The 15155-nt window shown below is 37.9% G+C and overlaps 3 protein-coding genes across 5 annotated transcripts; 2 read left to right on the top strand and 1 right to left on the bottom strand.

The window, feature by feature from the left end:
• The first annotated feature begins 1905 nt into the window (after positions 1-1905).
• On the top strand, positions 1906-2814 carry LOC113702288 (uncharacterized). The gene has a single exon (XM_027223417.2). It carries the CDS (start codon positions 2237-2239, stop codon positions 2720-2722), a length of 486 nt encoding a protein of 161 aa, XP_027079218.2. The 5' UTR covers positions 1906-2236; the 3' UTR covers positions 2723-2814.
• Positions 2815-5349: 2535 nt separating this feature from the next.
• Positions 5350-7114, bottom strand: LOC113701338 (uncharacterized). Its single transcript, XM_027221938.2, has 5 exons — positions 6847-7114; positions 6631-6734; positions 6430-6555; positions 6064-6332; positions 5350-5909 (listed from the first exon to the last, which is right to left on the bottom strand). The coding sequence occupies exons 1-5, from the start codon at positions 6962-6964 to the stop codon at positions 5750-5752; spliced, it is 777 nt and encodes a 258-aa protein (XP_027077739.2). The 5' UTR covers positions 6965-7114; the 3' UTR covers positions 5350-5749.
• A 2993-nt stretch (positions 7115-10107) lies between these two features.
• On the top strand, positions 10108-14494 carry LOC113701868 (uncharacterized). 3 transcript variants are annotated; one of them, XM_072059062.1, is made up of 6 exons: positions 10109-10739; positions 12788-12824; positions 13025-13064; positions 13316-13552; positions 13636-13683; positions 13845-14494. In XM_072059062.1, exons 1-6 carry the CDS (start codon positions 10511-10513, stop codon positions 14244-14246), a joined length of 993 nt encoding a protein of 330 aa, XP_071915163.1. In that variant the 5' UTR covers positions 10109-10510; the 3' UTR covers positions 14247-14494. The 3 variants fall into 3 exon arrangements, with proteins under 3 accessions (XP_027078541.1, XP_071915163.1, XP_027078540.2); XM_027222740.2 differs by lacking the exon at positions 13025-13064 and having other exon boundaries at positions 10108-10815; positions 13855-14120; XM_027222739.2 differs by lacking the exon at positions 13025-13064 and having other exon boundaries at positions 10115-10815.
• Positions 14495-15155: the final 661 nt, after the last annotated feature.

The raw sequence follows: 15155 nt of genomic DNA on the forward strand, positions 1-15155 counted from the left end.
GGTTGACAGGGAAAATTGAATATATGCTTTTGGGATCCAACGGGGCTCTCTCTGTCCTAATAACAGGTCGTTTTCTGGGGCTTTCTTTGTACTAATAACACCTTCTTTTTTTTTTTTTCTATGATAACAATCCTATAACTTATGCTACGTTAAACAGAAGAGCATATATAAAAGACTAACAAGTATATAGAGTCGATTAAAATAAAAGATACTTTAGCATTATTTTTAATTTTCTTTTCACTGTAAGTATTGTGCGAATATCCAACCTATCCTCCACAGAGGGATTTAATCACTTTCTGGTAGCCACTGAATTAAAGCTAGTGATTAATGACAGGCCATTTGGTTTCCCTCCACTGTCCTTTTCTATTGCAAAAGGTCACAAAAGCGTAAGAAGCTAAAGGTTTTGCTACTATACTGTACTGTCGTGCTCGGAATTGTGGTGTTTTTATGAGCAATCACGAAGTGATCAAAATTTTATTCAACTTCTTCGCCAGTGAAATCAGCAGGTAAAGTTAAATGGAAATAAAAGTATTGGACAAAATTTTACTACAAATTGCAAAATGGTGAATATTCAAATACCAAGGTATTACGTAAAGTATGTACCATGGTGTTGGAACAGCAGTAGTTTTGACAGGCGTCAAAGTTGGCGGTGTACGACCGTACAGCCTTTGCGGGAATGCTTTACTGAAGTTGCAAGTAGAGGATTACTTTATCCAGCAAGATTTGCCAGGCCACCAAGTGATTATGTCCATAAAACTCCAAAATTAAGGGTCAGGAAAAGGTGACCAAAGAATAAATAAACTAAGGTTGTGTTTGCATTGCATTTTTCATGATTTTTCATGAAAAAATTACTGTAGCGATTTGATGTATGTGAGGAAAAAAGGTAATAGGGAAATGTGATCACGGAAAACGACGTAATTTTTCGACGAAAAATCGCAATCCAAACAAGGCAAATATTTAACTGAGATCGGTTATAATATATCAAATGGACATAAGTATATTCCATAACCAAACTTATAAAGGAGATCTCACAACCTCCTCAACTCTTGTATGTGTGTAAGGATTTCCGTTTATATATATGTTTGATCTTAAGATCTGTCTAACGGGTGCCTACTCGTTAAAATATATTTCAGATGTCATATTTTTAAAATTTAAGATTAATTAGAGAAAGTAAATAAATGTAAGTGAAAGTATGTAAGATTAAACAAGAAAAATATATAAATGTAAGGAATGAGAATAATTATTAACATGTGTATATAATAATAAGTTATGTGAATTATAAAAGCGTTAACGAATGTCCAATGAACACCTGTTACATTTTTAAAACCCTTGATCTTATTACAGTCAATACGAGTTTTAAAAACATGTCCAAAGAATTGAATTTTCACATTATTATGTGCGGTCAATCAAAATTGTAGTACTAAATCATATGATCCCCTGATATATGATCCAGAGGTGCACGTCAAACACACAACATACGGCTAATATTTTTCAATTAATTCTACAAGCACCTAAAAGTATTAATTATTATTTGAAAACGACAATCTCATAATTAAAGATCCAATATCCACTGACAGATTGGGTAAGGTATGCATCATTAAACTCATGAAATACCTTGAGAGTGCTTCATTTCTAATAATGTCTCGTATGACCACGAAATCTAGACATGCAATTATGCACATTTTAAAACTCAAAACCCCAATAGCATTTTATCAACTCGACCTGCTAAAAGGAATAAAAAATCCTAAAATGAAAAAGAATAAAATAAAAATACATACAGTGTGGGACCCACAGAAGGACCAGTTAGAAGCACCGCTGATTGCCACGTGTAACAAATAATGCCTTGGTATCGATGGGAATGGGGAAAGTGCCGATACAGAACCAAACAAACGAGTCCGATCCTTATTATATTATATACCGTCTTAGAGCCGTCCGTATACCCCAATTTTTCAATCCCCTTCTCTGTTCGTTATTTCTACTACTAAAATCGTACTGCTACTTTGTATATATTTCTGTTCACTCACTCAATTTCACTTTGACAAGTTTTGAAAAAGGCAGCATCCTCTCTACGTTCCAAATTTCCATGGCCACCCTTTATTCTTTCACCAAAAACAAGTCCAGATCTCACTTCTTCTCCCTAATCTCCCGCTTAATTTACTCTTAAAACTACAATTTATTCCTCAAACCATTTTCATTTCTTGACAATTTAGAATTTTACGCCCATCAATTGTTTATTATGGCGACGTTGCAGAAATTTAAGCTATTAGCCACGCAGTGTGCGGTCGCCGGGAGTCCGACGAGAAGCCCATCAGCGAGCCCAGTTATACACCTCCGCCGGAGGAAGACGCTGAGGATGTTGCTCAGCCGCGGGGGAAGTGGTAGCAGGAGGATTCCGCGCCGGGAAGAGGGTTCTCCGGATCGGAGGGGGTGCGAGAGGAACTCGCCGGAGAAAGGGAAGGAGTTGATGGTGAGTCATAAGCTGAGGGACTTGTTCGTTTCGTCGCCGCCGACGTTTGACGAGAGGGTGTCGGAGAATGTTAGAGAAGGGTTGTTGTCCGGTGGGGTTAGTAGCGGCGTCGGCGGCGGCGTCGGTGGTGCGAGTGGCGGGTTTGGATTGAGGAGAGGTGGCGGGGGCCGACAGCTTAGACCGTTATCAGCGACGTTTCGGCAACGGTTGCTTAGGAGGGCATGGAGACCTGTGCTGGTTACCATACCCGAGTAATTTTATAAAAATTGTACCCAAAAATCTGAGAAAAATTAAACTATATATTATACTACCTCTTATTTAAATTTGATTTAAAAGTTTTAGCTTCACCTTTATTCCATTATTTGTTTCTAATTTAGTTTCTATTTTTCAGATGATATTTTATTTGCCAACTGACGTTTAGGAATAGGGCGGCCTTTAGGTTCATCTCCATCAGATATTAATCTAAATTAATAACTTCAAAATTGCTTTTAATTTTTTTGTTTTCTTTTTGGGCTTTTGGATAGGTATGTGGGAGTTGGGAGTCAGAATGAGTTTAGCAATCTGTTTGCTACTTTGATTCTGCCAAGTCAAATTATTGTCCGTTCTGAGGCATGAATTGACTGGTTTGTTGGACCTCTTGTATTCCATTGTCAAATGACAGCAATAGTTAGAGAGAGAGTTGGCAGGAGCACCGTCTCGGCCATGGATGAGTTATTTTTAAGGGGGAAAAAAAAGCAATTTTCATTTTTCTTCCACCAAATTGAATGAAGAGAAGGTTAATTTTGAAAAAAAAAAAAAAAAGTAGAAATGAAGAGAACAGGGGACAAAAAGGACAATATCCACATTGCTGCATGTTATTCCATTTACACGTGCCTGAATTTTGTACCCAATGAGCTTTTATGAAAAAAAATAATAATAATTGGGAACATTAGAGTTGATTTTTTTTTTGGGGGGTTAATGTATGTTGAAACTAAATACGAAAAAGGAGATATATAGGAGAGGTTTTAACAGCAAGCTGAGCGTCAATTGCTGGTATATTTGTGTCATCATTATTTGGTTAAATGATGAGCATATACGGACATGAATTTGTGTATTGATAGTTACTCAAAAGAACAACATTGAAAAAGAAATGTCAAGAAAAGGGAAAGGGGCCATTGGAAATGTCAGCAAGTGGAAGAAAATGTGCCATTAGACTAGAAAGTGGAATTGAATTGCGTTATCTCACCGAGGTTAAGGCAACTCAGGAAGGGCAAAGCTCGAAAATTTTTGCCATTAGTTTGCTTATCATCTGAACATTAATCTATCCTAAATTTACCTAGGGAAATATATAAAATTCTAGGATTTTCAACTTTAACTCATGTCTCCTATGACTTTCGAATTCTGTATTTGACAGTTATCTTCAAGGAACCACTGAGATTGATTGGCTCAATGGCGAGGAAAGAGAGCTGTTAAAATCTTTTCTGTGCCTGACACTTGAAAGTAAGACGAATGCCGTGGGGAGGGTATTAAAAAATTAAAAAAAAAGAGAAGAGAAGACAATAGTTATCTTCAAAGTTGTTGATTAAGATACTTTGACGGCAATCTCGGTACCGTAACACAAGAAATCAAGAGTTGGTAGTTGGTACTGAAACACAAGAAAATAACGAAAAAGATTTTGTTTCAGCATCTTAGAAAAATTTACTAGAACTTATAGCGAGCGTCATCCTTTGGTAAGTAATTGGTAAACCGCTGCACATGGGGACATGGCTATGTACTATGTAGAAGAGTCGCATGATTCCACGGGCACTGTCCCAAAACTCAACCGGCCAATTGTCTCAAATCGACTCTCACACGACTGAGCTTTAGCACATATTTATGCTACGTCATTTTGCAAACTAAACCAACAAACGATGAGTCATACATTGACCTTGAAGGCAAGAGTTGCATTTTTTTTTTTTTATTTACTCCAAATAAAATTGCGTCTGTTTTTGAAGGTGGGGTAGAATCTTTTATAAAGAGTGTCACAGATCAGGACGACAGGCCAAATGGAAAAGCTACTAGAATGGTGATTAATAATTTAATTTCAAGATCTGTCTCATTTCTGCCCCTCTTTATTTCATCTTTGACAATAACTCCATAACCATTATGCACTTTTGACGAAGGTAAAGTGGGGTTCTTAGCCATACTTTTGCTCGTGGTCCTCCTGGTTTCTAAATTTTGTGGGTCCAATTCAATTGCTGGATTTAGAACTTATAAAGTCAATCAGCGACCTTGTGAATTTTCAATGGAGAAAATCCTATCAGTTGGGTTCTGTGCATTCAATCTTGAGATTAATGAACAGATGTGTGAAGATTGACTGACTGGGATTGTCGCCTAGATGGTCCCTTTATAGAACACGAGATCAGATTTATTTTATAGCGGACCTTCCAGCCTAACGGGTATCGAGATCGACCGGTTGTGTAGTTTCTTGAGACAAAAACAAAAACTTTGGGGCCTGGAGAAGACCTCGATCATCGTGGCACTGTAATTCATAGGCAGGAAAATTAGCTGGATTGGCCCACAGTAACTTCCACGATGGTCTATGAGATTTTTCATTGAAGCATCAGGCGTGATTGGTATTCTGGCTAGATCACAACCTCACCCACCGTTTAGTCATGCAAAAGGAGAATTTTCATGGGACCTCTGCTTTTCTTTCTTTTTCTTTTTTTTTGGTTTGGAAAGCAGAACAACAGCAGGTAATGTGGAGCCTGGACCAGGAATATTGTTGAGCCTGGGGAAATTCATGACTAACTTTAAAAGTGTGGAAGTAGAATCAGTCATTCTTATTCCCTCCTTTGGCGCAGAGGACAAGGCAGTGTATGCATGGAAGAAGGAAAGTATAATTGGAGTTTGTGCTCCAATAATTGAGAGTGAATTGAACAAGGTACATTATGAGAATCATCATTTAATATGTAATATCCAATGCATATCTTTCTCTTACTTTTGGTTGCTCATTTTTCTGTCACCTGGGAATGGATAACGTATCAACAAAGACAGACAGGATAATAATGGATAATCTGCGACGCTTCGCTACATTTGCCTAAAGCAGATTAATATTCTACCATGCTAATCAATTCCCAGTGAGAAAAGAAGGGTGTTCACCAAACAAGAGAAAGATGGACAATACGGGAGCAATGGATTTCATGATTAAGAGGCAAAGAATCAACAATTGCAAGGAGGGTGCAGATATTTCTTCACAGATATATCTGTTCTTGTATCGATGCCTGAATTTTGTATAACTGGGAGCGCACAAATCTTTTCCCTCTAAGAAACAATGGTTGATTTGTGAATATTTCCGTCGAGGTTTCTTTTTATGCTCCCTATGATCTCTTCACATGCTGAAATGCTCTGCTTTGGCAGCTGACAGGTTTCTGCAACTCTTCCCAATTCATCAATGATGAATGTCCCTTCCATCGCCAAGACTCTACATGAAGGTTGTCATGCTCATAAACATCTCCGTTTTCTCATATGAACTTCAAACTCTCAAATGCAGTTCATTGCCAAAATTGAATTGAGATTTGAAAGTGAGGTGAATGTGTAATATTAGCCTAAATCAAGAGAGAAGCGAACTCGATTACCCGTTTAGTTTGCAAGCAATCTGGGACTCTACAAAGTTGCAAGTGCTTCGAAGGCTCAAGCTTTCGCAAAGCCAGCAATGCTTCTGCAGATAGTACTTCTGATGATGATTCTCAGCCAGATAGAATTCACCCGAGTATGGAATGATCTTTGTTACAATCCGTCTGTTAAGCTTCATCTGCCTTCTGATCTTTGACTGTTGTGCTTCTTTCCTCTCTTGATCTGTTGCGTGAAATATAGCTGACCTATAATGCGTACCTAAACCAAAATTCTGCAGGCGCATAAAATTGTCAGCTGAACATGCAAAAAAAAATGTAGTCCACAGACCATTAAAGATGAAAAGAGCCAAGAACAGAAATTTCACGCACTAAAAAGTCCTTATTGGTTGGATCATGAGTTTCCCAGAACATGTCACAGAGAAATCCATACGCGATTTTCCTCTTGTCATACGTTACTTTCACGGCTTCAGTGTGGCCACTTTTTCCTTCACAAACCTGAAAACGGAAAACATACTTCGAAAGGTGAATCTCTATTTTTTTTTTTATGGGTAAGTGTATATCTGTGCTTACCTCTCTGTATGAAGGTTTACGGATCCTTCCACCACAAAATCCTGCAGCAGTTTTGACAACTCCATCAACTCGACCATATGCAGCTTCAAGATCCCAGAATTTATCTGCATATAATAAAATGCCAAATTACCGTTTCCACAATAATCAAGAAGAATGATCTCTTCGCTGGTTCACTTGTCACAGTAAAATACACATAAAAAGGGAGGTGAAACGAACCTCCTGCAAACACTGCATCAGAAAGAAACTCTGAGGGGCAAGAAGCTGCTGAACGGCTCTCAAAAAGATAATCAGGAATTTCTGCTTTAGAATTTGTTTGTGCGAGCAGCTTATACATGCTTTGCCCAATTAACAACGACGAAATGCTGGCCTCAATCGCCAATCTTAATTTGGTTGCACAAACTGGCTAGATCCCATGCCAGATTGGACGAATCATGATGCAGATGAAATTGATGGTTCATGCTTATGTGGGATTTATAGTTCAAGTTCAAACATCCACATTACTAATAAGAAGAGGCCGTGTGAATGCACTTGGACCTTTCTCACGAGCCGTGTGGAAATATATGGAGAAAGGCAGGCGGTTTTACTGTTGGAGGTCAACTATAATCAACTCGCAAGAGATATGCGTTATCCTCCTCGTCGCTTCGCTTCTCTCTCATTTGTTTCTTTCAATTCTTCAGGCGATCCGTAAGAAACATTGTGCGGACTTGGTTCACCATTCTACTCCGCCCATGTAAATAACTTTTACACTTCTTCTTCGTAACAATTATTATTTTGAAACGAAACCTAAACCTTATATACTAAACTCTTTAGGGATTTGATTCAGTTATTTTTTATCATTAGATACACATCAAAAGAAACCTCATCAGGGGTTCGAATTCAATTACGGTCCAGTAAAATAGATCAATCGAAATCTTTTAATTTTTATTTTGAGCGCCTTTTGGAAGGAGGCAGGAGGTGTTGCTGAATGGAATTTATGGGTCGAGAAAAATGCAAATTAACCGCTACGCAACAACTTCTTTCCCAGATGAGATAACCAGTACTAATACACTAACTGTTTCATTTCAATGCAGTACACTTTCCACGTCAACTACCATTTCCAAAGTCTGATAATGAAAAGTATAAAAGCAAGAAAAGAAAGATTAGGCACTCAGCTCTTAGCTCAGTGGCCACCACCAATGTTGGTGGGGTAGTGCACTTGTCTACGCTGGTAGGTGATTCAGTTTTCTTCGATTTTTTCTCGATCTTTTCAGGTACTCCCCACCTTGTAGCATAGAATAATTATAGGCCTATCGTATCGATAAAAAAAGAAAAGAAAAGAAAGATTAGGACAAAGAAAAATGCAAAGGAGAGCACCTATCTTGGCACTGGGCTAGCCAGCATCAGCAATAGCAGGGCAAAGGTTTTGTTGTTGAAAGTGGGGGCCAAAGAAAAACTTTATAAACTAGAAAGAACACCAAAGTAAATGGAAATTTTGCTCCAAGTATTCTTTCATCTTCACTTGTCGTGGCTGATGAAGTTAGGTCATTGAAACATCAAAAGTGACTGGTCTTCCTTGTGCAGCATCCTCCACCCCACACCCCCATAAGCCCTTAATAATGCATGTAACGTAATTGTATGGTATGGTGGTCCATTTCTCTCCAATTGCCTTCCCCATTCTATTATTATTGTCACCCCTTCTTCCTTTGGGTTTTGGCTGGCTGTGTTTCTTCCACTCAACTCATAACCTGACTAACTATATGTGATTACTCCACCAATCCCATTTTTTATTGTATTCATGTATAACTCTCAATATAATTCGCCTTTTTTTTTTCCTTCAGTGGAGTATCCGACTGCATTGGCAATCGACTAGTCCTCCACTGGGCCCTTGCCCCCGCCCCATCAAGGAACCAGAGTTTGTTAACAAGGTGAGAGTCGACCACGCGACCAAAGGCCCTAAAGAGGACATCCCTCGGCTAGCCGCTCTACACCCGGGGGCTAATTCGCCTTATTTGGATTACCATATTTTCTTAAAATTTTTTTATATTTTTTGTGTACACATTATTTTTCAATCAATTTTTTATCTCATATACATCAGATTGTTATAATATATTTTTCTATAAAAGTTTCAGAAAAAAGATACTACATTAACCATACATTACAAAAACATTGAATGACATGCATGGTCTTAATGAGAGTGGGATTGTTAAAATTCACAAATTCAAGTAATGTTCCAATTTTGATGTGTGATAGAGTGATGACAAGGGATTCGGAGAGGAGAGAAAAATGAGAGATAATTTATTGTTAAGGAAGATGGGAAACGTCAAGAAATTCTTAGGCGTCAATGAGTTTGCATTCATATAAGCGGTCAGCTCTCCTTTGGTGCGTCACGACACTTGTGACAGGACAAGGTGGACTGTTGGAAGCGCATTGATTTCTTAGGAGTTAATGTAGTACTATCAAGCAAACAAAATAGCACCAAAATCCAACATCTTTAACGAGAAATTCTTAAAAAAAAAAAAAAAAAACTCTTCGTATTGTGAAGCTAATCAAAAGCGATTTTGTTGGCTGGGAAGTATATGGCATTCATTAAATTACCTTGATTAAAAATATATTTTAGCCAAAAATTTATTTTAAAGAGTTGAACCTACGTATGGTATGGGCGACACAAAATGGTCATTGCTTCTCTAAGAAATGTTTTTGAGTTTTTGGGTAATGTATTTTGTCCGAAGTAACGTTAATGCACTTCTCTGTAAAATGCACATCTACATGTTGTACTTATATTGTTGTATCGAAAGTTAATTGCTCGAAACTATAACAACAAATGCACAAACAATAACCACTTGCCTTATTCTTTTTTCATTGCTATCCATTAATTGCAATCTCAATCTTACATAGTTGAGCAAAAAATTCTTCTAGAAGATTACATTTTTGGAGTTACAGTTTTCTCCTGTATCGATATAGGCAGAAATACAACTAGATTACCTATTCGTAATAGAGTATCATGCAAAAACCCATTATATTTGCCAAATTCCCAAATTTGTCGAGTGTGTTTGGATTGCTGAATTATTTTAAATAATATTTCACTTGCATCATAAACATATTTTTCAATCCATTTTTTTATATTTTCAATCACCTTTTTATCTCACATCACATCACAAAAAATGTTACAATAATTATTTCAAATAATATTCTATCAAACCAAACATGTGTTGTTATCCCAACAAAAACAACAAGAAACAGACATAATAACATGGTAGGATGTGATATACACTAATGCAACAACTTTACAATCTGCTCATATTGTATACTACTGTTTGAAGTTTAGCTTAATTCCATTTCCATTGGGCCAACCACACTTGAAAAGATTCTAGAAAATGTTCATATTAGTAGCCGTAAAATTAATACTGTACTAATGGGGTCCGAGTTAACTTTACAATACTGTAATAAATACTTTAATAAAATCCCAAAAGAAAACAGAAATAAATTTCCATTTATAGCCTCTGCTAACCAATTTGTCAGATCCCATTTTCATTCGTATGTTTCCGTCCACGGCCCGCCGTCAGGCGATAATATCATCCAAACTCAGCCCCTTTTTGCAAAAACTTGAAAGCCTCCAACGTTAAAATTCCAAAAAACGCATCTTCGAAATCTCCTCCTCCACACACATTTTTCCCCAGTTTTCCCTTTACACGCACCTCCTATTCCATAATCACGCGCCGCCACCACCAGCAGCCCCTCTCTTCTCTCCAGCGCTGTAGACACGCTTCCTTAAATTAGAAAACCCGAGAAGGAGATCGAAGAAGAAGATAGATTGAGCCCACAAAACGTTGGAAAGAAGCCGAAAAAGTGGCTTTCTTTATGAATTCAGAAGATATAATACTTTTGCCGAGGTTGAGAAATAATGGGTGGGGTGACGTCATCAATCGCGGCTAAGTTTGCTTTTTTCCCACCTAGTCCTCCGTCGTACACGGTGGTGGCGGACAACTCTTGCGGCGGAAAATTGTGCATACCTGAGGTCCCGAGGAGAGACGACGTCGACGTACTGAAGCTTAGGACTCGACGTGGAAATGATATAGTGGCCGTCCATGTGAAGCATCCAAAGGCATCGGCTACTATGCTGTACTCTCATGGTAATGCTGCGGATTTAGGGCAGATGTTTGAGCTCTTCGTCGAATTAAGTCTTCGTCTTCGGGTTAATTTAATGGGGTAAAGCTTTGTTTTTTTTTTTTTTATTATTTGTTTACTGGTAGCTCAAGTCGCAGCCTTTAGCTTATTCTTTATTTTTTCTGTTTTGATTTGATTGCAAATACAGTATTTTGTCCTAATTTAGGTGATTTGTGAAAAAATATATATATAAAGGGTGTTCTGGTTTCCCAATAAATAAGTTAATCTTGTGCAGTTTCTATGGTTTTTATTGGTATTCTGTGAGCTGGGATGCTAAAAGTACGAGTGCTCAAATTTTTCATATTAAACCTTCGGTTAGGTAAAAATGTTTTTTTTTTTTGGGGGGTGGGGAGGGGAAGATTTCTGCTTTTAGGCAAGAAGATAGTCTTTCTAAGGGGAAATTAAATCTCTGAAAGAACAGATGATGTGGTCATTGGTTGAAGTTGTCTAACTATTTGTCTTAAAAGCCAATAGTGCCACTTCAGGCTGGGAAGCTTCCTATGGAGAACAGTTATGTCCAAACTTCTTTCGTCTACTGTAGATTTTCGGACAACAGCATTGTTTAAGTGTTATGCAAAGACACTACAAACTCTGGAGTTTGGAAGAATAGAATAAGTAGGTAACCGCGTCTGAAGAAACTGCCTGCTAGCTGAGCGATGTAATGGTTAGTAAGAAGCAAGTTGATGTTGCATTCATAGAACTAGATGTTTATGAAATCTTCAAGTGACGAAGTTATATTTGAACAATGAGAGAGCACTTTTTGAATCAGCCAAGATAATAGTTGATTCATTTTGGTAAACCACTTAATTAGGCCCTAATGATTAAAAACAAAAAAGATTGTTATGTATCAATGATTTTTTCTATATTGATGCCTGATGAGCTTCAAAATTTCTTTCCTAATGTACATTTGGCCCAAGTCCTGGTAAAAATTAGTCATCTGGGAAAAGTGCCATCTTGGAAAATTGTTTGTGTTGGTTTTATTTATTTATTTATTTTTTTGGGTTTTTGTAAGCTATGTGCCTCTATTGATTGATCATTGACGCATACACAAGCAGGAGATTCCCCGAGACAAATACATCAGATGTACTCTTCTAATAAAAGTAACTACGCATACAGCAGCTATCACTTGCTAATAATTACAGCACGTTAAGAACAACAAGGGAACGCCTAATGGTAAACAAATCTCTAGGTTCTGTCTCAATCTAGCAATTGGTCTCCAACCCAAGACAATGCTTCTAATCTCTGATGATATGAACATGAATGGCAAAAGGGGAAGGAAGAACATTCTTGAACAGCCTCTAGTTTCTGCATCTCTAAACTGAGTATACTGTTGCAGCAAAAGCAACACACTCCACACAGCAAACAAAATCACTTTTAGCACACTCTATTATCTGCTATTGTAACTCACGAGTCCAACCATCAACAGTTCTAAAGCTCAAGCAGTTGACCTGTACACAAGTCCAAACTGAGTATATTGTGTGGTTTCGAACTGAATAGTATACAAAAAGCAAGTGTTTCTCTTGATTAACATAGAGTGACTTGAAAATGTAGAACTAACTTTTCACTCTCAGGCTTTTATTGTTCACAAAATCTTCATTTTTCGCTTTGCAGAAGGCCAGGTTAATTTGATCTTTCATATTAATTTTGATATTGTCTGATGGGCTAAGGTTTTGCTGTGATGAGCTACCATTTTTCCCTCTTTAGGAAATTCAAATTAGTCATGTCAAACATGCATTTGCTGTTTACTCAATATTGCACCACCTATTTGAGTGCTTCCTGATGGTAGTAGCTCATCATCACCCACTTTGGGATGTGAATTTTTTTATGGAAGAATTACTGAGTGTACTTTTTTTTTCCTTTTCCCTTTTGTTTTCTTCTTTGTCGGTGATATGCTCTTTCATATGTGTATGACTTGGTAAATTATTTACTTGGATTAATTGTTTCGCTTTTGTTCTTGTGCTTCATGTCATGTCAATCATTTGGTGAGCTTAATAGTCACATTACTCCCATGCAGATATGATTACTCTGGCTATGGACAATCCACTGGAAAGGTTAGATATACCCACGCTTCTTCCAATGTGATGGGTTATTCTTTTGCTCCTTAATCACTTGATGGCGTAGTTGTGCACTCCCTGTCCCCATCTGGAAGATTAATTGATTCTGAACTCACATTTTCTAGCCCTTTGATGATTCATACGGAAATTCCTTCTGTTGAGGTTTGACTAAAAGTTTCAAGTGTTCTATATTTCAGAGTGGAGGGCTTATTCAATCTGAAGCTCCCATTCTTCAAGGTGTCATAATTTTTCTCTGGAGATCAAGCTTCACTCCATCCACAGAGAGAGAGAGAGAGAGAGAGAGAGAGAGAGAGAGACCATGTAGACTTGCCTAGTAAAGAAGCATTTTAGTACTTCACTTTGTAAAATCTTGCATTTGTTGTACAATGACTTCACTAAACCCAGTGCATCCTGTGGCCCTAGAATACTCTTTTTTTAATTTTGGCTCAGAAAGTAACACAGTCTTCCTTTTTCCTCTCCTGAAACAGCCCTCTGAGTATAATACATATGCGGATATTGATGCAATATATAAATGCCTGAAGGAGCAATATGGAGTGAAAGATGAACAGTTGATACTGTATGGTCAATCTGTTGGCAGCGGGCCAACTGTTGACCTTGCATCTCGCATACCAAACTTGAGAGGTGTCGTCTTACATAGTCCAATTATGTCAGGGATAAGAGTTTTGTACCCTGTCAAACGGACATACTGGTTTGACATATACAAGGTAACATGATCCTGAGTTAAGCATCCGTAAAGTGACTTACAGTTGATTCAGGACTGCTTATTCACTAACCTTGCTTGTTTCAGAATATTGACAAGATTGGTATGATAAATTGTCCCGTCCTGGTGATTCATGTAAGTTCTCCTTTTCCTTCCCTACTTGGGATCTTCAATCCTCTTTCTGGTACTCGCCCTTTCTTTACTGAACACCCCTCTGCCTATAGTCAAACACTTGTCATTAATCAGCAGTGTTTCGGAAGCACATTTCAGATATGAATCTTGTTTCCATGGTTTAGGGAACAGCAGATGAAGTTGTTGATTGTTCTCATGGAAAGCAGCTTTGGGAGCATTGCAAGCAAAAGTATGAACCCGTATGGATAAATGGTGGTGGCCATTGCAATCTTGAACTTTACCCCGAGTACATAAAACACTTGAAAAAATTTGTATTGGCACTTGGTAAATCAAAGCCTGTGACAAATGGTACTGAAAAAGTATCAGTTGACAGCAACAATCAGAACAAAGCAACTGAAAGCACTACCAAGGACACATTTGAACTGCGGGCTGACGTTCCAGAGATTTCTAGAAACAGTTTAGACAGTCGACTTGAAAAATCCAAGAAGCCAAACAAGACTGAGAAGTCCCGCATGAGCACAGATCGTGTTGATAGGTTTAGGAGGAAGAAGGGTTTAGTCTGGTGATTTGGCACGAGGACCGTGATGTTGGTTAACTTATTGGCTAATAACATTTGCAAGGAATCATCATATCTTGGTTCTGTATCCTTGGCTGTATTCTAGTGTCAAATAGCATCATTTGCATCTACGGGGGATGCTCTTAGGTGAGGCAGAGAAGAAATAAGAATTTCTGTCTTCTTTTACCTCCTTTTCTGCTTTGTACATTCAACTGTGATTTTGATTTGAGAGCAATATAGTTTCCGTTTCCATTTCCATGTACGAGTTAACATGTTTTTGTACATCATTCTGTCTCTTTACTTTTGGCGTTCTGTTATTTTAAGTTCAGTTGCTTCAGTTACAAATCTATACGCTTTGGCTACCAATCCCTAATCCTCTTGCCTTGTGACTAAAACGATCGAGTGGATTTATTGTTTTAAGCAGTTATAGAACCCCCCCCCCCCCCCCCCCCCCAAAAAAAAAAAACATAGGGTTACAAAGAAGAGGAGTGCGTAGTCAGACCTGAAAATGATGGCAAAGACCGTTCGACTGGATGACTCTGTTATACTTTCTTCATTTCTTCAATATTTATGTTTAGGCCGGTTGACCAGGATGATGGAATAACAAAGCCAACGAATTGGAAAAAGAGAACAGGGAATCAACAGCGGCCAAGATATTTCGTACAGCCCATCTTGACCTTTCTCAAGAATACAACAACATGGCAAGTCACTACACGAAGCTGGGAGATGGATCAAATTCAACTTATATTTAGTAGAAAAAATTAAAAAAAAAAAAAAGAAATGAGATTAGCGAATGTAGTAGTCCACTGACCAATTATTGACATTTATTGACATTCACGGGAGAATATTTGATTAAATGCATTAGACTGTTTTACCATCAGACTTTGTCAATGTCCAAGCCATTCACCCCACTTGAGCA

The sequence above is a fragment of the Coffea arabica genome, chromosome 7e, assembly GCF_036785885.1.
Source record: "Coffea arabica cultivar ET-39 chromosome 7e, Coffea Arabica ET-39 HiFi, whole genome shotgun sequence".
Classification (NCBI taxonomy): domain Eukaryota; kingdom Viridiplantae; phylum Streptophyta; class Magnoliopsida; order Gentianales; family Rubiaceae; genus Coffea; species Coffea arabica.